Here is a 26712-nt window from a genome sequence, read left to right on the forward strand (position 1 = left end):
TTTACTAGTCAAGTCACCTTGGGTAAATTAATTAACTTTTCTGTGATTCAGTTCCCTCATTTGAGAAAGGGAGATGTGAGAATCAGTTGACTTAATACATTCAATACCCTCAGTGCCCTGCTTGGCAGAAAGTAATCAATTGTCAGTAGTTGTAGTGACTATTTCTAAAGTGACCTAGGCTTACATATACACATCAAATGCCACAAATCATAAAGACTGTTAGAATAAAAATGTTACCATAAAAATATATTAAAATCTTAATTAATTAATAAGCTGGTATACGATGATGCTGCTGCCGCGTCGCTTCAGTCGTGTCTGACTCTGTGCGACCCTGTAAACGGCGGCCCACCAGGGTCCACTGTCCCTGGGATTCTCCAGGCAAGAACACTGTGGAGGGGGTTGCCATTTCCTTCTCCAGTGCATGAAAGTGAAAAGTGAAAGTGAAGTCGCTCAGTCGTGTCTGACTCTTAGCGACCCCATGGACTGCAGCCTACCAGGCTCCTCCGTCCATGGGATTTTCCAAGCAAGAGTACTGGAGTGGGGTGCCATTGCCTTCTCCGGGTATAAGATGCTATGATTAACCAAATTTTTAATCAAGAAAAAATTTTTTCCTATTCATTGCAAAGTTTTCAGATAAACTATAATGAACCTATAAATATTTTATTTTGGGGGGCTCTGAAACTGAAATGAACACAGTTTAATATTCTGAACATTCATGACTATCATATGTATTATAGTGATGTTATAAGAATTATAGATCTAGGGTAGACCAATCTCCTCCCCACCCATCACTATTTATTAAAATCAAAGGTACAAATACATGCATGTATTTGTATGCATGTGTATATAAAATGTCTGGAAAGGGCTTTACCTTTATTTCAAGAAAGAGAAAATTAGAGAGTGGTCCATATATTTCTATTTTAAAAGACAACAGAATACAGTGTCGGCTCACAGAGCATATACATTTAGACATGCACATATAAAATTTATCCTCAAACACTAATGTTGGCATTAATGTCATTTATACTTGTTTTCAAAGCTATCATACCAGCTTCTTGTTTTTCAAGTCAACCCTATAAAGTACCAGAATTTCATGCCAATGTTTTAAAAAAACATAACACATAGGATTACTGTAATTTAAACATACATCCTGGATATATAATTACTCCTTAAAACAATTTTGGCTCTTAGAGAAATTTTTAAAATATATTTGGGATATTTTAATTATAAGAGTTAAAAATTATGGATAACTTTTGTTAAGTATTCTGATTAGCTGTTTTACATGCACTCTAATTCAATCCCTACAATGATGACAAAAATACTATTATCCAAAATAAAGTATGGTTCCTGGTACACAGTGGATGCTCAGTATATTTACTGTTTGACCAAAAAAAAAAAAAAAAAAACAGATTGACTCTGTCCCCATTTATCAGAGGCTCAGACAGGTCAACAAACTTTCCAAGACTACACAGTGGTACAGATATATTTAGAAACCTCGTTCCTCTGAATTCAGAGTCCAAAATATATGCCTCTACAGTTTTGCTGGCTCTTAAACTTACTAGCTAGTAATTACTTTTATAAGGTATGATTTTTCTAGATCATACCCTGATCTAAAACCATTAAACAACATTCAACAGTAATGATGACTTAATATTTAAAGAAAAATTGAGCCAGCTGTCAAAAACAATCAGTGGAAAATAACATACCAATTATTTACAGAAAATGGCTTATTAAATAAACTTCAGATAATAGTTGTTTATCACTTTAAAAAACTGCAGAATAAGCTTTCTATGTATTTACCACACCAGTAAATGGTATTTGCTTTGCCTAAAAGCTGTGTTAAGTACCATAAAATATAAAGTTCTTTAGCTTATGGTAGATAGGGCAAAGAATTTTAAATGACCATGTTTATTGCCACAGCTAACATAAAAGGCTAAATATTTACTTGCTTTTGGACAAGAGACTAATTTTTATCCATTGGAGACATATTTAAGTCATCCCTAAAATACTATGCTCACAAAATAAATAATAAACATAAATGTATAAAAAAGAGTTCAAAATTGATTTAAAAAAAAGTACTACCAATCTGAGCGTTTAAAAGCTCAGACTCTGATCTGAAAATGAATTTACTTCAATAGTCTGGGGAACAAATGCAAGGGTTCTCCCCAAACTTTCAACCACACAGAAATTACCCCAAAGACCTTTCCTGATTTTATTACCTCCCTCCCCACTTCTTTCCCCAGGCTTCCCTGGTGGCTCAGATGGTAAAGAACCTGCCTGCAATGCAGGAGACCCAGGTTCAATCCCTGGGTCAGGAAGATCCCTTGGAGAAGGGAATGGCTATCCACTCCAGTATTCCTGCATGAAGAATTACATGGACAGAGAAGCCTGGTGAGCTACAGTGCATGGGGTTGCAATGTCAGACACAACTGAGCAACTAACACTTTCTTTCCCCAAATTTAATACTACTTTGTGGCACTGCTTAATGATATTATACTTCACCACTAAAACTCAAAAGCTAAAAACTGTAGTTTTTGGAATATATAGTAACTAGGATATTTCTGTGTTTAAGTTTTAATGACCAAAAAAACAGATCATAACAGGAGTATGCCAAGGCTGTGTATATTGTCACCCTGCTTATATAACTTATATGCAGATTACATCATGAGAAACGCTGGGCTGGAACAAGCACAAGCTGGGATCAAGATTGCTGGGAGAAATATCGATAACCTCAGATATGCAGATGACACCACCGTTATGGCAGAAAGTGAAGAGGAACTAAAAAGCCTCTTGAGGAAAGTGAAAGAGGAGAGTGAAAAAGTTGGCTTAAAGCTCAACACTCAGAAAACTAAGATTATGACATCTTAGAAGATCAGTCCTGGGTGTTCTTTGGAAAGGCTGATGCTAACGCTGAAACTCTAATACTTTGGCCACCTCAGAAGAAGAGTTGACTCACTGGAAAAGACCCTGATGCTGGGAGGGATTGGGGACAGGAGGAGAAGGGGACGACAGAGGATGAGATGGCTGGATGGCATCACCGACTTGATGGACATGAGTTTGAGTGAACTCCGGGAGATGGTGATGGACACAGAGGCCTGGCGTGCTGCGATTCTTGGGGTCACAAAGAGTCGGACACAACTGAGTAGCTGACTGATTAAGAAATTTACAAATTTACCAATTCTATAAACAGGAAGTGACACTGACTCTGACTACTGATCAACCAGTTTCCCAATACAAAAGGACAATTAAAACTCCTTAGTCTGATATTTAGTTAATAAATTGGCTATGTACTATCTGGAGAAGGTAATGGCACCCCACTCCAGTACTCTTGCCTGGAAAATCCCATGGACGGAGGAGCCTGGTAGGCTCCAGTCCATGCGGTTGCTGAGAGTAGGGCACAACTATCTATGCTATCAAAAGTTTCTAAGTAAAAAAACTCTATTATCAATGAAAGGAAAATGAACTCAAAATGAGGAGGGGAAAAAAATGGAAAACAACTTACTTTGTCTTATTTTGTTAAATAATGTTTCATATTACTAGACCTTTCCAAACTATAAAGGCTGGGGTAATATCTTTTTTGTCAACTCCATATAACTCAAATGTATAATATAGTATAGTAAACCTATTAGATAATAAAAAACTTCAACTAAGTAAAAAAAAAAAAAAAGATGCCTACTAATAGAATACAAAAGAATGCTTTGGTGTTTTTACTTGTAGCTTCATTTTAAAACAATTATCTAAAAAAAATACCTGGAGCTGTTTTTAAATCAGTTTATCATTTTGATTTTAGAGTGATCTGATTGATAGAAAGCGTCCGTAACACCAGTAAACTGGCAGACTGAACCTGTGAAGTTGAAAGCTGAATTCATAGTGGCTGATCACATACCATTTAAAGTCTGACAAAGACTCTAAATCATTTTTCCCCAAAGCTAAGTATTAGAGAATTCAAAAACAAAATTTTACATTTTTTAAAGCTTTACTTTAAAAGGACTTTCTATTGTTTCATCTTAAAACTCCATGTGATAAAGCAAAGTGGGTAAACTGTCCCCAAATTACAGACAAAGTCAAGTAATATGGCCAATGTCACACAACTCAAGTGGGTGGACCAGATTTAGTCCTAGAAGTCAATACTTGGTTCCTAATCCCAGACTCTTTCTGCTATGCCACACCAACTGTGCTGAGTTGTTACACTCCATTTTAGGAGGAATACCTGGAGTTTATTCAAAATAAAGAAAGGTGAGATTCCTTACATATTGAAGAATTTCTAACCAAAATGCTAACAGGGAAACTACTTACGTTAGATGACCAAATTGTTACTCTGCCTTGTTAAAACTGCATCTTGTAAAATAGAAAGCAAGGATGAGATGAGGCAGCTGTTATAGCTGGACTTTATTTAAATTTATTCAAAAAAAATCAAAGTAAGAAATACAAAAGTAAGCTTTATGTGAGAAGTGGCCAGGCTGTCTACATCAGCTGATGACAAAGTGTCCATATGTACAACTTCATGAGTCTAACCCAAGGGTACAATCTGCTTGACTTCAATGTGAGAGTGAGGACCTGGGCAGATCAAGTCCCAGATGTCCAACTCTGTTTGTCCTTCCAACCATGCACTCCTTTAGTCAAGTATCTGTTAACAAGTCATTCTAGTTGTAAAAATACAGATATGTGAATTCTATCACTGAAATTACTCTAATACCACACGAGAGATGACTTCCTCAAAATAATGACCAAACTAGATAGCACATTCAAAAGCAGAGACATTACTTTGCCAACAAAGGTTCGTCTAGTCAAGGCTATGGTTTTTCCTGTGGTCATGTATGGATGTGAGAGTTGGACTGTGAAGAAGGCTGAGCTCTGAAGAATTGATGCTTTTGAACTGTGGTGTTGGAGAAGACTCTTGAGAGTCCCTTGGACTGCAAGGAGATCCAACCAGTCCATTCTGAAGTAGATCAGCCCTGGGTGTTCTTTGGAAGGAATGATGCTAAAGCTGAAACTCCAGTACTTTGGCCACCTTATGTGAAGAGCTGACTCATTGGAAAAGACTCTGATGCTGGGAGGGATTGGGGGCAGGAGGACAAGGGGACGACAGAGGATGAGATGGCTGGATGGCATCACTGACTCGATGGACGTGAGTCTGAGTGAACTCCGGGAGTTGGTGATGGACAGGGAGGCCTGGCGTGCTGCGATTCATGGGGTCGCAAAGAGTCGGACACGACTGAGTGACTGAACTAAACTGAACTGAACTGAAAGTTAACAAAAAGCCCGATTTCAGCTACACATAAGGAAAAACAAAACAACTCTGAAAATGGTATGTGTTGCCTTCAAAGGTAATAAATTCTCTTATCAATGAGTATTCAAACAGAGATGGATAACAATCTGTAGCAAATATCACAGGAGGGGAAAAACGTCAGCTGGGGAGATGGCTTTCAGGTCTCTTTCAATACTAAACCTAAAAACTTATAAAGTGTTATATTAATCTAATACTGGAAGAAAAAACAAAGTAAGTACTAACATTGTATGACCTTGGTTAGGTCATTTAATAACTGTAGCCAGTTTACAACCTATGTAAAATGAGGTGGAAATAGATGTCTTTAAAATCACTTCCAACTCTAATTCTCAGTTTTTGAGCTACTCAAAATTCCCATAAATTATATTCCTATAAATTTCCTTGTAAGTTCCTATATTAAAAATCATAAACTTTTACTCACTTAGGACTACATAATGTAGACACAAAGGATTTAGATATATTTTACATATAAAGCTTAATTATCTGGGTTCTTTAAAAAAGTAATCAGATCAGATCAGATCAGTCACTCAGTCGTGTCCGACTCTTTGCGACCTCATGAATCGCAGCATGCCAGGCCTCCATGTCCATCACCAACTCCCGGAGTTCACTGAGACTCACGTCCATTGAGTCAGTGGGAGTATCTAATGCCATGAAACTATACATTTAAAAACAGTGAAAACAGTACATTTTATGTTGCATGAATTTTACCCCATTTTTTTTTTTAAAGGTAAGGGAATTGGGTATAGAAGGTGAGAATGAGGGAAAATAGCTGAATTGGAGACAGGGAGGCCAAGAACCAAATGTAGCAACTGATGCAATAATTCACAGAAGAACAAACCATTCTAACCAAAACCAGGGTATTAGAGAAAATCTTACACAAATCCAGTTTAGTGCAAAGGCTACCAACAGCAAACTACCACAAGGGCCACCAGTTTTTATAAATAAAGTTTTACTGCAAGAAAGCCATGCCTACTCAAATCTACTGTCTATGCCTTCTTTGCTACAACAGATGCTTTGAATACCTTTAATAGACCAGATAGCTTGTGAAGCCAAAAATATACACTATTTGGCCCTTGAGAGAAAAAGTTTACCACACTTGCCTTGGAGCATCACTGTATTTTAGCACAGTATAGTAATAACCCCTTATAGTGAACCTAAGAAATGTTAAACTCTATTCATTAGAATGTTTTAATATGGCAGAAAAACAGGCAACATTTTATGAGACTTACACCAAAACAGTTAAGAAATTTAAAACTTTGATGTTTGAGGATAAAAGAGAATACAACTGGATAATGCCAATAGTAGGAGCTTTACAAACCCATTCACAATCTTCTTCAGAACTTTTTTCAATGTGATAATACTGTTATACATACTAGAAAAAGGATATCAGGATAGCAAACCAGGACAGCAGGGTAGAGATTTACAAATTTAAAATCCTTTCTCTGATTAGAAGTTATCATAATGAAAATCTTAAAAGTAACTATATGGAGGCAGGAAAAACAACGTCTGTTCTCACAAACCAACAACTGCTAACATTGTTTTGGCTTATTTCTACTACTTTTTCTAAGCATTTTTAAAAGCTTGAGATGACTTGACATCAGATTGCATAGAAAATTTTGTATTATAACTTTTGACTTAACATTATATTTTCCTATATTCCTAAAAAGTATCTGTATTCACTTTAAATGACTGAATAATAAACTCTCATGTGGATGTGCCATAATTTACTTAACCATTCCACTTCTATGGAACACAAGTTTTTCCCCACTTTTCTCTAAGCATAATACTGTGCCAAAAATATTAGTGAAAAAGCTATCTACACCTCAGTGTTGTTAACCTGGACTCCTAAAAAGGTACAAATATGAAATTTTTCTAAAGTTTAAAAATCACCAAGGGACTTTCTCGGTTCTATGCACCTGTGTTTCACAACCAAAATAATTTATACCAGGGTAGATTCCAGGATAAAATCATAGCAACAGCATCTCTATCTGAAAACTATTTACCTTACCTAGAGAAATCTACAGTTAGATATTTATTTATAAAAATAGTTACTTCATTTAGCTTTAAACATTCCTCTTAGTATCAAATGACTTAACAGTGAAACGGCATACACAGGCAACTTCTTGGTTTATAAAGAATTTGAAGACTGAGGTGCTTAAAGAATGCAAATCCTACAGGCAGACTTTCGGTTTCTACAGTCATAATTTTTTTTCACTTCAAAATCACAAGAAGGAAGTAGTGCCCTTTTTTTTACTAATTTTTTTTAAAACTTGAAGACACCCACATATATCTTCAACAAATTTGTCTTCAAGGTGACCCTGATCTTTTTCAGACTAAAATTGTGTCTACTCCCCACCACCACCACCACTTTTTCCTACATACAAATGTCTTCACCAAAAAAGACTAACTCCCTAAGTTAGTTGATTTTTTTAGGTAGGCAGACTTCTTTATAAAAAATATAAAGCCTAGAAACAAGAAGCTAAACTCAAGTAGACTAAACCTCAGGAACTCCTTCAGTGAATGACATCTAAGTATTATTAATTAAGAGCATGCAGTTTATTACAGATTATGTCCCAGTATTATCAACAGCTAAACAGATGCATGTGGTTTAAAATAAACATTAGGCCACCAAAAATTTTAACATGTACGTTATGGTTGGGCATTCAAACAAAACTACAACTCACTGATAACTGTAATCTAGAAAAAATATTTAGCAAATCACAAATAAAATGACTGAAGGATTCACTGCAAAGTCCCACACCCAAAATTAAATATATTTTCTTTATGAAGGAGGGTTTTTAAGTTTGTATTGTAAATTAGTAGTAGCTCAGTTGTGTCCAACTCTTGGTGACCCCATAGACTGTAGTCTGCCAGGCTCTTCTGTCCATAGGATTTCCCAGGCAAGAACACTGGAGCGGATTGCCCACCCTCTTCCAGGGGATCCTCCCGACCCAGGGATTGAACTAAATATATTTTCAATCTTGATTTCAATTTAAATGAATTGTAAATATGTTCACTTTTACAAATTAAAAGCAGATGATTAAAGGATCATAACAGAATTTGTCCCCTATTTAAACAGAGGTTCTGTCTTTCTATTTAACCATGTATTACCTGGATGGGATGCCAATATTGCTTCAACTTCATTATCAGTACTATTCTATATAGAAGACCTAATTCAACATTGCTGAAATGCTTAAGTACTTAATCTTACTTTGAAATTCAATTTGCACAAAATATGAGGTAACAATTCTTTTCCTGCTACCATTTATTAAGAATAAATATGAACTACAAAAACAAAATCATACTATTTGAAGCTAACTGAAATCATTTGTTTGCACTTTCACTTTTAATATATTTTTAATTACATAGTTGAGCAAACAGCATTACTGCATCAAAGACGTGCAGCTTTTAACAGATTACTACCAAACTGCCCTCCAAGACAGTTGAATTTATACTTCCACCAGCAATGTAAAGAGTTCCTATTTTCCATACCCTTTCCATCACTTAATTTAACATCTGCCAATCTGATAGGGGGAAAATGATCTTGTTTTAATGGAACACTTTTAATATTGTATCCTGTATGCATTACCTATTTTCTAAAGGGCATACACCTACTGATACTTTCCGAGAATCATCCTTCTCTTTTTCTAATTAAATAATATAATGCCCAAACAAAAAGTAACTTTAAAAAACTTTCCCTCTTCTCCACCTGCTAACCCTTCCCAGAGATCCTTCACTAAGACAGAATAGACACATCTACATTTTGCAGAAGTGAAGTATGGCACTCTTGAGAGAGAAGACAGTATGATAAAAATGTTCATGTTGGGCAAGCATTGGCATAACATAAAAGTTAGTCAAAAATCTCAAATGCTACATAGCATTGTTTGATATAATCTGCATCCCAATCCATTACTGGTTTTCTGGAAGAAGTGGTATTTTGAAATTATAACTCTGTAATTAATCTTGAAACAACATGCAAAATAGGTTGAAATGAGACAAAAGAACAGATATATGGTGAAGATTTTAAATCTGAAGTCATCAGACTGCTGTTTGGTTGCTAACTTGCATATGACTCTTTGTGACCCCATGGACTATAGCCTGCCAGGATCCTCTGCCCATGGGGTTTCCCAGGCAAGAATACTGGAGTGGGTTGCCACTTTCTTCTCCAGGTCCTCTTCCCTACCCAGGGATCAAACCTGCGACTCCTACTTGACAGGTGGATTCTTTACCACTGGGCCACCTGGGAAGCCCCGAAGTCATTAGGTATGTGGAGATAAATATAACAAAGCTTGGATGAAAAATGAACTATTACCTACACAAAGATTAGAGGATATGCTGCTGAGAAGGCAGACAAATGGGGAAAAAGCAGAGGCCTCACAGCCTCAGGATTTATACCCAGTGAGCAAACCCCAAAAGAGCCACAGAAAAAGAAAACAATTTAAAAAGTCAAGAGTTGTGTCAAGTGGTTTCCAAAATGATGGAATAATACTAACAAAATTAAATAAGAGCACTGCAGGGAAAACTGAGCAGAGATCATTATATTTTCCTGTAACATACTTAGGACAGTAGTAAAATCTTAACCTTGATCAGTAACCTAAACCAGAATTGAAGTTGTTGACAGAGATAGCATAGCCTTAAAAGACAACAGTTCAGAATTTGACTATGAAAAAAGATAACTCACATTCTACCTCCCTCCAGAATATAATATTGCATGGATAATAAAATATAAGATCAAGGAAAGGAGGAAAAGCGAATATCCCAGCCACATGAACTAATAAAATTGCTATGGTTAAGAATTAAATTCACTCTGAGCTAACTGGTAAGCAAGGCAAAAGGGTAAACAGTCAATATTACATTGTTTTACATAAATTTTTTCCAGGAACCAAACAACAAAAAATTTTCATTTGAGCCTAAAATTCAAAGGCTAATCTCCTTGTAAGGTTTTACAATAAATGATGTAATTTTTTAACTGAAGAACTATACATAACAAATGTTAAACTCACTTTATTTTTCACATGGGTATTTCTTTTAATAATCCTCTACAGAAACTGGCAGAATCCTGAGTGAGTGCTGGCATCCCAGGTGACTCGCTGACTGAGGAATGACCTATACTTTGGAAACTGAGTGTAAGAAAGGATGCATCAACTGGAACCTTACCTCCCAGAATAAGAGAAATGTTTACCTCATAAAGGCAAAATGGATGAAGTCGAAGGAAGGAAGCTACATTTTGAAACCAGATCATTCAAGAAATGGAATCTTTAAACAGATTAAAATTTTTTTCACAATCATCGAGACCAGTACTCTTCACTCTATCTTAAATAGGAGATAGCTGGGGTTCACTCTTGAAATCCTTGATTGAAAGCTCTCAGGTTTATCACATACTTGAACTGCTTCTAAAATTTTCTAGCTATTACTCCAAACTTTGGTGTCAAAAACAGACTCTTTTGAACTACGTACGGTAAACAAGGTTATCTTATTGGCCATTCAAACTCCCAGGACATCTGAACAAATATTCTTCAAGGAGTCCCTCCGTAGACTGGTTTTCTTTGGGGGCTAGGAGGAACAGGAAGGGACATTTTTATGTAGAATGGTCAATAAGCATTAGACAAAGTAAGTGTTCCAAAATTACTGCTAAGAAATGATTTATTTCAAAGGCAATGGCGGTACAAGCTTCTAGAAAACATGTAAATCACAACAGCTCAATTTTCTCACTAAAGGGGAAAAAAAAGAGGGACACTAGAGCCATTGAAGAGACAGAACGGAAGACATTTTCTAGAGAAAGCCGTTCCCATCAAACAACCTTTAAGGACAACTTTCAAATGCTAGTAATCACATTCTTCTTTCAATTCTGCAAGTCTGGACATCTGTACTTAGACTAGTTACATGCCTGGTAATTCAGAAAAGTAAAGTGAGTACCATATAAACACACACAATTCTAGTCTCCAAAAAACGTTAAAGATGCAGAGATTTGACGAAAGTCTAGCTTTTCAGAACGTGACCACATTTGGGTCATCCAACTGAGGATGTTCAATGACCTACCCATAATCATAAGGGTGCAAAACCCTTATCACAGAATATCACAAATGTGGCCCATCACCAAGCGATATTTTTTAAAGTAACATTTTTCAGTCTAGGAAAACAATTTTAGCTCGGAATGTTTTAGGATGGTGCCAATTTCAATTACAGGAAACATTAAGCCAGGTCTGAGATTGAAAGTATAAGAAACCCACTTTCAGTTTGACTTAAGATAGCAATGTAAGAGGAGCAAAAAACAGATCACATACGGTCAGCGCAAAGTCAGAAAAACAGTAAGATATAAAGAAAACAGGTAAATATTTACCTACAGTGGGAAAAAGCTTTGTGTCCATTTATATTAACTCAAGACAAAATATCCAGGAAACTGCCTCACGTACTGCGTAGAAAAAAACCCCAATTTTGTTTAAAGATTAAATTGCCGTGCACAATAGGTGTTATCACCCTATCACAATTCATTTAAACCACAAAAGCTACTTAATTCGTTTTCAGAGTTAGCATTTTACCCGTCACATTCAATCCTGGCTATTTTCATATGTATTTTCAAAAACTCGCCCATCTCATGGAAGATGTCAGACGGGCCAAAGCTAGATGGTCCCCAGTGCAAACAGGTGGTCTGTACTGCGTGCCCCGTCTTCTAGGCCACATGACCCTTTTCCTCCCAATCTCATTGCGGAAACGTTATTTCCGGTGCCCCAGATGGCTCTACATAAGCCTTAAGAAGCCACTTCAGAAATGTTAAGAATATTCTGCTACATTAGGCTTCTTAAGAGATGGTGGCGGAGATCGAAGGAGGGATACGCAGAGAGGAAACTCGAGCCCTTCTTGAAGCAAGGAGTCAGAAAGGCACAGGCTTTGCCCATCGCCAGACTCCTAAATGTCACTTGGTGATGTTCTTGTGGCATCACCGCCAAGGGCTGGGCGGGCGGCCAGGCACTGCGGCCCGGAGCCAGGACGCTGAGCACGCGCGGCGTGGGACAGACACGCAGCCACAGCTCCAGCACGGGGGTTAGGGGAGGGGGGCACCAGAGGGGCCCTCCGGACCCTTGGCAGCTCCACCCGGCGGCGGGGAAGGGAAGTAAGGGCCCAGCGAGGGGCGCGGGCGGGGCCGGGCCTAATCACATGGCGCAGGAGGCGCAGGCCGCCCGGCATCTCTTTCTTTCTCTTTCTCGAACCTCCGCTCCCATCCCGCCCCGCCGAAGGCCCCTCCCGGGCCCGGGACCCAGGCGGGACGAAGCCTCCTGCGCCTCGAGTAGACACTCACTTTTCGCCTGAAGGCACCAGCTCCTTGCCCTCGTTGTTGGAGAACGCGTCCGTCTCCCCCGGGCCGTCCTTGGGGCCGGGCGCCTGCGGGACTGCGGGCGGCGACGCCCCAGGCTGCGGCGGCGGCGGCTGCTGCTGCTGCTGCTGCGTGGCCCCCTTGCCCAACTCCTGTAGGATCTCCGAGGGCGAGCTGGACAGACCCCTCGTGAGGGGACCCGCCGACCGGCCGCCCCCGCCCCACCACGGGTAGAGCCGCGCGGCGGCCACCTGGCCCGTTCGTCCCCCGCCCAGGGGTCGCCGGCACAGGGTGGCGAGAGGCTGCGCCCGCCTCAGAACTGCGCAGGCGGCAGCAGGCGGGCGCAAGAGCAGGTCCCGCAGCATCGCCGAGCCTCGGAGTCGCATCATACCGCCGGGTCCGTCAGCGCCCGCTCAACAGGGGAGGATGCTCCGGACGTGGGCGACCGCTCTTTTCCGAGAATGCAGTCTCCGGCGCGACGGCCAGAGGGCAAAAAGAGGACAGGGGCAGAGACGTGGGTGTGGTGCCGGCTCCCACAGCCGCCGCCGCCGCTGCTGCTCCTCAGACTGCCGGCTAACGCTTCTCCTCAGACTCCCCACTTCCCCTTCTCCTCACACGGCGTAGGGCTCCGCACTGAGGCTGAGGCGCAGGGGCGGGCCCGAGACATTCCGCGCGCACCCTCCAGGAGGCGGGAGGACGCCGACGGCCTGCCCCCTCCGCCAGCTCCGATTGGCTCAGATCCTCGACCTCGCTTATGATTGGTGACTGGAGCAGTCAAATTTCTCTCGGCGCCTGGTGCGCAGTGTAGGGCGGCTGACGGGCGGCAGAGGGGGTACGGAGGGGGAGGGGCGGGGCGTGGACTCAAACTGACGTGTGAGGCTGGAGAGGCAGGCAGGTCTCCAGAGTAGCCCCTTCTCTCTGGCTTGGTCAGGACCGAGGGTGCTACAGATAGAAACTGGGGGCCAGTGGTCTCGTCCTTTTCAAAACGGATGGGCTCCTGGACTCTGGGACCTCGAACTGTTTGGGCAACTGATGGGTAAGAGCCCCTGCAGCCCAGGGGCCGGCCATCAGTGGGCTTGGTCGTGGCTGGAGTCTGGCCTGGCCATCGGAGCTCGGCTGTCCAAGCTTGCCGCTGGCCCCCGGCTATCCGGTAAGGGCGTGTGGCGACGCCTCTGAGGGCCGCGGACCCGCGAGGGCAGCCCCAGACGAGCTTGTCCTTCTCCCAAATGTTACATTTACTTGAAACTTTCCATGGTTGGCGACTGCCCAGATGTGAAGTGTTTTGGAAAAAATGAGCAAAATCCTTTCAGCTATGCGGCTTAGCCATTTGGAGGATTGGAGTTCGGGGGAGGGCAAAGAGAGAAGGGGAAAATCCAAAACGTGCCAGCTTTCCTTTTTAAAAAATTGCTTTTAAAAATGTGCAGTGACATCTCAAAAATACTTTTGAACAATGATTCCCCTAATACTAGTTTGCTTGAGAACAAAATTGTAGATGCTTCTGTATTTTAAAGCTGCCTCATCGTTGTAAAATAGAAGCATCCAGATCCTGTTCTCTAAATCGTTTTCAGCCTAGTATCATTTTATCCATTTATACTTTTGGACCTGTAGGAAAAGAGCCAAGGATTTGATGATCTCTGACTTTTTCTTTGAGCCTGTGTAGCCTATATACTCCCAGGGACGGGGGAGCCTGTCTATGGGGTCGCACAAAGTCGGACACGACTGAAGCGACTTAGCAGCAGCAGCAGCCTATATACGGAGAAGGCAATGGCACCCCACTCAAGTACTCTTGCCTGGAAAATCCCATGGACTGAGGAGCCTGGAAGGCTGCAGTCCAAGGGGTCGCTGAGGGTCGGACACGACTGAGCGACTTCACTTTCACTTTTCACTTGCATGCATTGGAGAATGAAATGGCAACCCACTCCAGTGTTCTTGCCTGGAGAATCCCAGGGACGGGGAAGCCTGGTGGGCTGCCGTCTATGGGGTCGCACAGAGTCGGGCACGACTGAAGCGACTTAGCAGCAGCAGCCTATATACAGTCCACTTTCGGCTCCCCCCGCCCATAAATTCTTTAGGCGATATCCTGAAACAATTAGTTTTAAATGCATAGATTCACAAAGGTTAATATGGCTTCCCTGATGGCTCAGTCTGTAAACAATCTGCCTGCAATGCAGGATGACCGGGATCGGGTTCGATCCCTGGGTCCAGAAGATTCTCTAAAGCAGGAAATGGCAACCCACTCCAGTATTCTTGCCTGGAAAATCTCATGGACAGAAGAGCCTGGCATGTTATATAGTCCATGGGGTCATAAGAGTGGGAGGTGACTTAGTGACTAAACCACCACCACAAAGTTTAATGGGATAGTTTTTATGCAATGGGAAGGGTGTTGTATATCAGGGGCATGCATCATTAACTGATGATCAGATTTAGTAATGTGATGAATCTTAAAATATTGCACTAGATTAGTAATTAAGAAATGTGGCTGAACCTACCAGTATGTGACCTCTGGCATGTCACAGTCTTGTCGTGTTTAAGTTTTTTCTATCTCTCTTTAACCAGAAGAATATGGAGCAAGCTATTATTACATGTATACTTTTTTTTCCCCAAGTTAAGACAATTACAAAGCATTTAGATGGTTTTTTATTACTACTTAGTGTTATCTACTGAGAAGGCAATGGCACCCCACTCCAGTACTCTTGCTTGGAAAATCCCATGGATGGAGGAGCCTGGTAGGCTGCAGTCCATGGGGTTGCTAAGAGTCGGACAGGACTGAGCGACTTCACTTTCACTTTTCACTTTCATGCATTGAAGAAGGAAAGGGCAACCCACTCCAGTGTTCTTGCCTGGAGAATCCCAGGGACGGGGGAGCCTGGTGGGCTGCCGTCTATGGGGTCACACAGAGTCTGACGAGACTGAAGTGACTTAGCAGCAGCAGCAGTGTTACCTGTCACTAAATTTGATGAGTCAAAGTAAATATATTTAGGAAAAGGGAAATTAGGTTTGGAGGAAAAGTAGCAAATACTACATCTCCCTAACATTTCCAGGCAAGAGTACTGGAGTAGGGTGCCATTGCCAGTCTGACTTATCAATGTCATAATCTTTAATACTGTCCTATCTCTTAGATATAACTAGTTACCAATTTTGACTGCCTCCCTTCTCAGAATGACATCCAAGCTATTGACAAATTGAGTTATTATTTTCCTCCTGGTTTTTCTTAGTTTCTCTATTTTTCCTATGAAAATTCTTTCCAGTGTTTAAAGGTTTATATATTTTATAGTATACTTAACACATGTAGAAAGTAAACAAAGTAAGAGATTATTTTCTGGAGTTTCTACTTTCAAGGATGAGCTGGTGAGAGTGGACAGATGTTACTCCTAATACTTAGAACAACTTCAAGTCCACTGAAATTTAACCCCTTGTTTGAAAAGACCAATACAAAGTTAGACAGCAAATTAAAACTACTACAAATTGAATTAAAGTGTGACTCATTAATACTTTTGATTATTTTCTTCATCTTATATAATTTTTAAAATCTTTAATGATTTTTTGGAACTATGAGTTAATTACCATTTCCATTAGGTTAATTATTCAACTATTAAGTCATATAACATATATAGTTATCCCTGTGCAAGCATTTTATACACATACAATAGCCTACCAAAATATCTACAAACAAAATGACTAGTTTAGCATGTGTCCGGGTTGTCAGACTAGTCATAGATGTCCTGTTTGCTACTAGATAGGTGCAGTTATCCTACCATGGAGTGTGGTCTCATAGTCATTGAGAAGATAGTCAACCACAGAAAGGAAAAATTGGAATTTTTGCACTTTGTGTTTGTTCTAACTAGAACAGTTCCTGAGCTTCTGTACTCTTTTGAAGATTAGAAAAAGCTAATGTTTCAAGATGATAATATATATATAAGTTCCACATCTTGCCCTTCACAAAAACTAAAAGGTATTATTTGTTGACCTAGAGCTAGATAGAAAATAGTTTTCCTTTGACTAACACCTTAAAAGAGTTGCCTAAGTTTTTTTGATTTGTTGGTTTGTTTGAAATTCTTCTATTTAGAGAATAGAGTAAGGCTCAGGAAGCCTCTAAACAAGCTTCTGCTGCTACTTCCCTTTCTTCTCTTGGTTTCCTGCTTTAACTGGCCAACTTCCTAGCCTCACTGATAAACCTTGCCAAACATAACTTATTTTTCCAAAGCTGAACTTAGATCTTTATTAAAGTATTATAAATCTTTCATTTCCATTATACAGATTGCATTGGTATCTTATAGGGTTGTTGTGAGTGTTAAATGAATCAATACATGTATGGCTAGTGAACAATGATAGTTGAATTCTGTTTTAGCTATAATTATTATTATTTTCCCATGAGTGAATAAATTTTATTGTACAGTGTGATTAGTTGTCACATCTATTACTGTAAAGACAAATAGGCAATTGTTTTAAACCATGTAATCATAAAATACCATTTAAGAAGAAGCTTTTGTTATTGTTATTCAGTCACTAAGTCATGTCTGACTTTTTGCAATCCCATGGACTGCAGCATGTTGGGCTCCTCTGTCCTTCACTATATCCCTGAGTTTGCTCAGATTCATGTCCACTGAGTCAGTGGTACTATCTAACCATCTCATCCTCTGCTGCCCCCTTCTCCTTTTGCCATCAGTCTTTCACAGCATCAGGGTCTTTTCCAGTGATTCAGCTTTTTTCATCATGTAGCCAAAGTATTGGAGTTTCAGCTTGAGCATCAGTCCTTCTAATGAATATTCAGGGTTGATTTCCTTTAGGATTGATTGGTTTGATTTCCTTGCAGTCCCAGGGACTCTCAAGAGTCTTCTGCAGCACCACAGTTTGAAGGCATCAGTTCTTCAGTGTTCAGCTTTCTTTATGGCCCAACTCTTTCTTTGCAGCTGAAGTTGGAGAAGTTGTACATAGTCAGCAAAAACAAAATGTGGAGCTGACTGTAGGGCAGATCATGAGCTCTTTATTGCAAAAGAAGATGCTAACATCCCAAAATAAGATAATTTTCTTCATTTTTGGAAAACAAAGCAATAATTTGCAAAGTATCTTAAAATAGACTACGACAAAGACAGCTTAAGCAAAGCTAGGCTCAGTGCCTGGGGTACCACCTATTTACAAATAACTTTTAGAAAAGAAATAGTACTAAATGAAGAACTGCTAGACCAAAAAGCAAAACAAAACTAAACCGGCCTGAATGTACATGTCACATACAATTAAACCTAAAAATCTATCATTTGCCATCTATGTAAATTAAAATGAATATCTGTTCTTTGCAGTATCACACAAAAATGGCAAGAGAAATTTTAATCAGATTTGAAGAGATTGTTTGAATGGTCTCATTTAAAATACTAACTATGTGGAAATCTTTTTGAGAGTCCTCTGATGGCTGGGATGGGAGTTGGGGTGGTAATTAGTTATTTTTCTTCATTTAGAGTGATATGGTAAAGATTTTAGTTAGTTTGGTTTATAAATTATTTAGACTTAGGTCATGATTATATACCTGGAGCCTCCAGGTGTTTACTGATTTTTCAAGTGATTTTCTTGTTTTTTTTTTTTTTTTTGTAGATTCATAGAAAATATTAAATTAGACTAAATCCCATCCTAGATATCAGCAAGTTGTATATTAGCAAAACCTTAAAAAGTTTGATTTTATAAATGGCCAAAAAGTCAGTCAAAAGGATACCTACTTGAGTCTGAAAACCTCTGTGGTAGGTTGTGTTACTGTTCCCAAATATTTTTGTCTCTCCCAATAGGAAGTCTTTACTTCCTCACCTTGTTGAATGGGAGGCTTGGCCTTATGCCTTGATTTGTTCAATGAAATGTGAAAGGAAGTGATATAGGCCACTGCTAAGCAGAAACTTTAGGAGTCATCACTTGTTTCCGTCATCTCTCTTTTCCTTTTGGTACATAAAGAGCATGTCCGAAGAGTGGATGAGTCCTTCATCTGGGTCCCAGATTGATGGAACAAAGCTGAAGATGACTGTGACTAACAAAGACTACAAAGAGAAATAAACGGTACTGTAAGTAATTTCAACTTTGGGGTTATTGTCATAGAAAGACTTAGGTTGACCTGTACATTATCCAGGTTGAATGAAAACTTGGCAGCCATGAGACTAATATTAATTACAGAGCATATTTGAGAACTCTGAAAACTGGCAGTTGATCTCTGGTGCAGTTGAAACAGTATCACTGAGAGAACAATCAGAAAAGGCATTCTTTTTCAGAGACAATTAAAACTAAAGTTTAGTTAGGAGATATTCTATATTTATAAGTATATATTTGGACACTTTGGGAAAAATAAACAGTGGCTTGAGGAATGAGCTCCATACCAATTATGCTATGTTGGATTTATGCTCTGAAATCTAATGTTGATTCAACATTTGAAAGTTGTCACATTTTCTAAGCTCTGAAAAATAAAAATGAACCTGGACTGTGTCAATCTGCTCTTCAAATGGTAAGATCATATTACCAGTTTGGAAAACAATTATTAAACTCTGCTCAAAAAATTATTTATGGAGCTAAATGCAAAATTCAAACATTTGGGAGAAAAGCATCAGAGTCCACAGCAAGGTATTTTGATGTTCTGGGTAAAGAAAATAAGTATTCATCCTCTGTATAGAGCAGGTTCCTTCAAATTTACTTTTCAAGCATCTGACCTTTACAGTTGGCATGTGAGTCTCTCTGTCTAATTATAAGTCACAAGAGGGAACTCAACAAAAGAAAGGTTGACTTGTGATAGCGCAGCTTCTTATAGTGACAATACCATGAGGCACAGTTTCAACAGATACCCCAGAGAGTATGACAGTGTGATGTATATAAAAATAAAAAAAAAACCTCTGTAGAAACAGTCTAACTCTTTTATCAGTAGAAGAATGGCTTAAAATAATTATCATATTTCTACATTTTACATGCAGCAAAATATATTGTCTAAAATTAATGGCCCCAGTATATGTTTAAAGTGGATAAGCCTCAAAAACAGATTACAGATGGATATGATTATAAAACAGTAAAACATGTAAAACAATATATTATTATTATTAACAAATTTATTTATTTTAATTGGGGTTAATTACTTTACAATATGGTATTGGTTTTGCCATACATCAACATGAATCTGCCACAGGTATACATGTGTTCCCCATTCTGAACCCCCCTTCCTCCTCCCTCCCCGTACCATCCCTCTGGGTCATCCCAGTGCACCAGCCCCAAGCATCCAGTATCATGCATTGAACTGGTGATTCATTTCATATATGATATTTTACATGTTTCAATGCCATTCTCCCAAGTCATCCCACCCTCTCCCTCTCCCACAGAGTCCAAAAGACTGTTCTATATATCTGTGTCTCTTTTGCTGTCTCGCTTACAGGGTTATCATTACCATCTTTCTAAATTCCATATACATGCATTAGTATACTGTATTGGTGTTTTTCTTTCTGGCTTACTTCACTCTGTATGATAGGCTCCAGTTTCATCCACCTCATTAGAACTGATTCAAATGTATTCTTTTTAATGGCTGAGTAATACTCCATTGTGTATATGTACCACTGCTTTCTTATCCATTCATCTGCTGATGGACATCTAGGTTGCTTCCATGTCCTGGCTATTATAAACAGTGCTGCGATGAACATTGGGGAACACGTGTCTTTTCAATTCTGGTTTTCTCAGTGTGTATGCCCAGCAGTGGGATTGCTGCTAGGTCATAAGGCAGTTCTATTTCCAGTTTTTTAAGGAATCTCCACACTGTTCTCCATAGTGGCTGTGCTAATTTGCATTCCCACCAACAGTGTCAGAGGGTTCCCTTTTCTCCACACCCTCTCCAGCATTTATTGCTTGTAGACTTTTGGATCACAGCCATTCTGACTGGTGTGAAATGGTACCTCATAGTGGTTTTGATTTGCATTTCTCTGATAATGAGTGATGTTGAGCATCTTTTCATGTGTTTGTTAGCCATCTGTATATCTTCTTTGGAGAAATGTCTGTTTAGTTCTTTGGCCCATTTTTTGATTGGGTCGTTTATTTTTCTGGAATTGAGCTGCAGGAGTTGCTTGTATATTTTTGAAATTAGTTGTTTGTCAGTTGCTTCATTTGCTATTATTTTCTCCCATTCTGAAGGCTGTCTTTTCACCTTGCTTAGAATTTCCTTTGTTGTGCAGAAGCTTTTAAGTTTAATTAGGTCCCATTTGTTTATTTTTCCTTTTATTTCCAATATTCTGGGAGGTGGGTCATAGAGGATCCTGCTGTGATTTATGTCGGAGAGTGTTTTGCCTATGTTGTCCTCTAGGAGTTTTATAGTTTCTGGTCTTACCTTTAGATCTTTAATCCATTTTGAGTTTATTTTTGTGTATGGTGTTAGAAAGTGTTCTGGTTTCATTCTTTTACAACTGGTTGACCAGTTTTCCCAGCACCACTTGTTAAAGAGATTGTCTTTAATCCACTGTGTATTCTTGCCTCCTTTGTCAAAGATAAGGTGTCCATAGGTGTGTGGATTTATCTCTGGGCTTTCTATTTTGTTCCATTGATCTATATTTCTGTCTTTGTGCCAGTACCATACTGTCTTGATGACTGTGGTTTGTAGTAGAGCCTGAAGTCAGGCAGGTTGATTCCTCCAGTTCCATTCTTCTTTCTCAAGGCTGCTTTGGCTATTCAAGGTTTTTTGTATTTCCATACAAATTGTGAAATTATTTGTTCTAGCTCTGTGAAAAATAGTGTTGGTAGCTTGATAGGGATTGCATTGAATCTATAGATTGCTTTGGGTAGTATACTCATTTTCACTATATTGATTCTTCTGATCCATTAACATGGTATATTTCTCCATCTATTAGTGTCCTATTTGATTTCTTTCACCAGTGTTTTATAGTTTTCTATATATAGGTCTTTAGTTTCTTTAGGTAGATATATTCCTAAGTATTTTATTCTTTTTCGTTGCAATGGTGAATGGAATTGTTTCCTTAATTTCTCTTTCTGTTTTCTCATTATTAGTGTATAGGAATGCAAGGGATTTCTGTGTGTTGATTTTATATCCTGCAACTTTACTATATTCATTGATTAGCTTTAGTAATTTTCTGGTGGAGTCTTTAGGGTTTTCTATGTAGAGGATCATGTCATCTGCAAACAGTGAGAGTTTTACTTCTTCTTTTCCAATTTGGATTCCTTTTATTTCTTTTTCTGCTCTGATTGCTGTGGCCAAAACTTCCAAAACTATGTTGAATAGTGGTGGTGAAAGTGGGCACCCTTGTCTTGTTCCTGACTTTAGGGGAAATGCTTTCAATTTTTCACCATTTAGGATAATGTTTGCTGTGGGTTTGTCATATATAGCTTTTATTATGTTGAGATATGTTCCTTCTATTCCTGCTTTCTGGAGAGTTTTTATCATAAATGGGTGTCGAATTTTGTCAAAGGCTTTCTCTGCATCTATTGAGATAATCATATGGCTTTTATTTTTCAATTTGCTAATGTAGTGTATTACATTGATTGATTTACAGATATTGAAGAATCCTTGCATCCCTGGGATAAAGCCCACTTGGTCATGGTGTATGATCTTTTTAATGTGTTGTTGGATTCTGATTGCTAGAGTTTTGTTAAGGATTTTGCATCTATGTTCATCAGTGATATTGGCCTGTAGTTTTCTTTTTTTTGTGGCATCTTTGTCAGGTTTTGGTATTAGGGTGATGGTGGCCTCATAGAATGAGTTTGCCTTCCTCTGCAATTTTCTGGAAGAGTTTGAGTAGGATAGATGTTAGCTCTTCTCTAAATTTTTGGTAGAATTCAGCTGTGAAGCCGTCTGGACCTGGGCTTTTGTTTGCTGGATGATTTCTGATTATAGTTTCAATTTCCGTGCTTGTGATGGGTCTGTTAAGTTTTTCTATTTCTTCCTGGTTCAGTTTTGGAAAGTTGTACTTTTCTAAGAATTTGTCCATTTCTTCCACGTTGTCCATTTTATTGGCATATAATTGCTGATAATAGTCTCATGATCCTTTGTATTTCTGTGTTGTCTGTTGTGATCTCTCCATTTTCATTTCTAATTTTATTGATTTGATTTTTCTCCCTTTGTTTCTTGATGAGTCTGGCTAATGGTTTGTCAGTTTTATGTATCCTTTCAAAGAACCAGCTTTTGCTGTGGTCTCTTTTGTTTCTTTTGCATTTATTTCTGCCCTAATTTTTAAGATTTCTTTCCTTCTACTAACCCTGGGGTTCTTCATTTCTTCTTTTTCTAGTTGCTTTAGGTGTAGAGTTAGGTTATTTATTTGACTTTTTTCTTGTTTCTTGAGGTATGCCTGTATTGCTATGTACTTTCCCCTTAGCACTGCTTTTACAGTGTCCCACAGGTTTTGGGTTGTTGTGTTTTCATTTTCATTCGTTTCTATGCATATTTTGATTTCTTTTTTGATTTCTTCTGTGATTTGTTGGTTCAGGAGCGTGTTGTTCAGCCTCCACATGTTGGAATTTTTAATAGTTTTTCTCCTGTAATTGAGATCTAATCTTACTGCATTGTGGTCAGAAAAGATGCTTGGAAGGATTTCAACTTTTTTGAATTTACCAAGGCTAGATTTATGGCCCAGGACGTGATCTATCCTGGAAAAGGTTCCGTGTGCACTTGAGAAAAAGGTGAAATTCATTGTTTTGGGGTGAAATGTCCTATTGATATCAATTAGGTCTAGCTGGTCTATTGTATCATTTAAAGTTTGTGTTTCCTTGTTAATTTTCTGTTTAGTTGATCTATCCACAGGTGTGAGTGGGGTATTAAAGTCTCCCACTATTATTGTGTTATTGTTAATTTCCCCTTTCATACTTGTTAGCATTTGTCTTACATATTGCGGTGCTCCTATGTTGGGTGCATATATATTTATAATTGTTATATCTTCTTCTTGGATTGATCCTTTGATCATTGTGGAGTGACCGTCTTTGTCTCTTTTCACAGTCTTTGTTTTAAAGTCTATTTTATCTGATATAGGTATTGCTACTCCTGCTTTCTTTTGGTCTCTATTTGCATGGAATATCTTTTTCCAGCCCTTCACTTTCAGTCTGTATGTGTCCCCTGTTTTGAGGTGGGTCTTTTGTAGACAACATATATAGGGGTCTTGTTTTTGTATCCATTCGACCAATCTTTGTCCTTTGGTTGGGGCATTCAACCCATTTACGTTTAAGGTAATTATTGATAAGTATGATCCTGTTGCCATTTACTTTATTGTTTTGGGTTTGAGTTTATACACCCTCTTTGTGTTTCCTGTCTAGAGAAGATCCTTTAGCATTTGTTGGAGAGCTGGTTTGGTGGTGCTGAATTCTCTCAGCTTCTGCGTGTCTGTAAAGCTTTTGATTTCTCCTTCATATTTGAATGAGATCCTTGCTGGGTACAGTAATCTGGGCTGTAGCTTATTTTCTTTCATCACTTTAAGTATGTCTTGCCATTCCCTCCTGGCCTGAAGAGTTTATATAGAAAGATCAACTATTATCCTTATGGGAATCCCCTTGTGTGTTATTTGTTGTTTTTCCCTTGCTGCTTTTGTTCTTTGTGTTTGATCTTTGTTAATTTGATTAGTATGTGTCTTGGGGTGTTTCGCCTTGGGTTTATCCTGTTTGGGACTCTCTGGGTTTCTTGAACTTGGGTGGCTATTTCCTTCCCCATTTTAGGGAAGTTTTCAATGATTATCTCAAGTATTTTCTCATGGCCTTTCTTTTTGTCTTCTTCTTCTGGGACTCCTATGATTCGAATGTTGGGGCGTTTAACACTGTCCTGGAGGTCTCTGAGATTGTCCTCATTTCTTTTAATTCGTTTTTCTTTTTTCCTTTCTGATTCATTTATTTCTACCATTCTATCTTCTACCTCACTAATCCTATCTTCTGCCTCTGTTATTCTACTATTTGTTGCCTCCAGAGTGTTTTTGGTCTCATTTATTGCATTATTCATTATATATTGACTCTTTTTTATTTCTTCTAAGTCCTTGTTAAACCTTTCTTGCATCTTCTCAATCCTGTCTCCAGGCTATTTATCTGTGATTCCATTTTGATTTCAAAATTTTGGATCATTTTCACTATCATTATTTGGAATTCTTTATCAGGTAGATCCCTATCTCTTCCTCTTTTGTTTGGTTTGGTGGGCATTTATCCTGTTCCTTTACCTCCTGGGTATTCCTCTGTCTCTTCATCTTGTTTATATTGCTGAGTTTGGGGTGGCCTTTCAGTATTCTGGCAGTTTGTGGAGTTCTCTTTATTGTGGAGTTTCCTCGCTGTGGATGGGTTTGTACAGGTGGCTTGTCAAGGTTTCTTGGTTAGGGAAGCTTGTGTCAGTGTTCTGGTGGGTGGAGCTGGATTTCTTCTCTCTGGAGTGCAATGAAGTGTCCAGTAATGAGTTATAAGATGTCAGTGGTTTTGGAGTAACTTTGGGCAGCCTCTATATTGGAGCTCAGGGCTGTGTTCCTATGTTGCTGGAGAATTTGCATGGTATGTCTTGCTCTGGAACTTGTTGGCCCTTGGGTGGTGCTTGGTTTCAGTGTAGGTATTGAGGCGTTTGATGAGCTCCTGTCAATTAACGTTCCCTGGAGTCAGGAGTTCTCTGGTGTTCTCAGGATTTGGACGTAAGGCTCCTGCTTCTGGTTTTCAGTCTTATTTTTACAGTAGTCTCAAGACTTCTCCTTCTATACAGCACTATTGATAAAACATCTAGGTTAAAGATGAAAAGTTTCTCCACAGTGAGGGACACCCAGAGAGGTTCACAGAGTTACATGGAGAAGAGAAGAGGGAGGAGGGAGTTAGAGGTGACTCGAATGAGATGAGGTGGAATCAATAGAGGAGAGAGTGGGCTAGCCAGTAATCATTTCCTTATGTGCACTCCACAACTGGACTGCTCAGAGATGTTCATGGAGTTATACAGAGAAGAGAAGAGGGAGGAAGGAGACAGAGGTGGCCAGGAGGTTTATAAAAGGGGGGAATCAAAAGGAGAGAGACAGATCCAGCCAGTAATCAGTTCCCTAAGTGTTCTCCACCATCTGGAACACTCAGAGATTCACAGAGTTGGGTAGAGAAGAGAAGGGGTAGGGAGGAGACAGAGGCGACCTGGTGGAGAAAAAGGAGAGTCCAAACGGGGAGAGCAGTCAAGCCAGTAATCTCGCTCCCAAGTAAAAATGGGTACTGAAGATTGGGTTCTAAAGGTACAAAATTGATAACAAATACCAAAAAGCAAAGATTAAAAATCTAGAGTAGAGTTTGGAATTTCAAAAATACAGTATTGAAGAAAGGAAGAAAAAAAAAAAAAAAAAAAAAGTCACAAAAATTATAAAAATATATACATATATGAAGTTTGCTTTAAAAAATAGGGTCTTTTTACTTTTTGCAAAGTAATAGTAGGTTATAAAAGTGAAAATTAAAGGAGTAATAGAGGACTTAAAAATTAAAAAAAAAAAGAATGATCGTAAAAATAGTAAAAATATATCTAGGACTTTCTCTGGTGTTGTTGTGGGTATTGTGGGGTCAGTTAATTTTCAGATAGTTCCTTGGTCTGGCCTATATTTCTCAAGACCTATAGGCCCCTTCCAATGTAGTCGGTACTAACAACAGGGTTTTAATCTATTGCACCTGTCACTTCCAAGGCGGTTCCCTCTGTTTTAGCTTCTTCTGTTTGCTGGTCTCTTCAGTGTCTGATTTCTGCCCTGACACAAAGAGGGCCATGGTGGACACTTTTTAGGCTCACTTGTTCAGTCGTGCTGTGGGGAGGGAGGGACACTGCAAACAAATAACACTGGCATGTGCTTGCAGTGTCTCAGCCTCACTGGGCCTGACCTGCTCACGGCGTGTGTGCCCTCCCTGCCCAGACTGCTCTGGCTGTAGGTTGCTCCGCTGGGAACCATCTGAGGCCAGCCCTGGGCTGCATGCACCTCCCAGGTCTAAGCCACTCAAGTTCAGGCACTCGGGTAGTCCTCAGAGGTGCAGACTCGGTTGGGCCTGCATTTTGTGCCCTTCCCAGGTCTGAGCAGCTCAGGTGATGAGGGGTTTACAAGTGATAAGTTTGATAAGTGATAAGTGATCTGGGTGTACAACCAGCGCACCTTCTCAGGTGGATGTTGACTGTCCAGAACCCCAAGAAGTCTTAGATAGCAAA

At 39.3% G+C, this 26712-nt stretch overlaps 1 protein-coding gene and 1 long non-coding RNA gene across 4 annotated transcripts in view; one reads left to right on the plus strand and one right to left on the minus strand.

The window, feature by feature from the left end:
• The window catches only part of GLS (glutaminase), an 88273-nt gene extending 75026 nt beyond the window's left edge, over window positions 1-13247 (minus strand). For 2 of the 3 annotated variants that reach the window (XM_070388996.1, XM_070389013.1), the window contains exon 1: window positions 12585-13247. In XM_070388996.1, the coding sequence (XP_070245097.1) occupies window positions 12585-12988 (404 nt within the window). In that variant the 5' untranslated portion in view covers window positions 12989-13247. The remainder of the gene's footprint in view (window positions 1-12584) is intronic. The other variant, XM_070389004.1, reaches the window with a different exon arrangement.
• Window positions 13248-13489: 242 nt separating this feature from the next.
• The window catches only part of LOC138992060 (uncharacterized), a 283325-nt gene continuing 270102 nt past the window's right edge, over window positions 13490-26712 (plus strand). The window contains exons 1-2 of the long non-coding RNA XR_011467866.1: window positions 13490-13749; window positions 18534-18640. This is a non-coding gene — a long non-coding RNA (uncharacterized lncRNA). The remainder of the gene's footprint in view (window positions 13750-18533; window positions 18641-26712) is intronic.

Source organism: Bos mutus, chromosome 2 (genome assembly GCF_027580195.1).
Source record: "Bos mutus isolate GX-2022 chromosome 2, NWIPB_WYAK_1.1, whole genome shotgun sequence".
In the NCBI taxonomy this organism is placed as follows: domain Eukaryota; kingdom Metazoa; phylum Chordata; class Mammalia; order Artiodactyla; family Bovidae; genus Bos; species Bos mutus.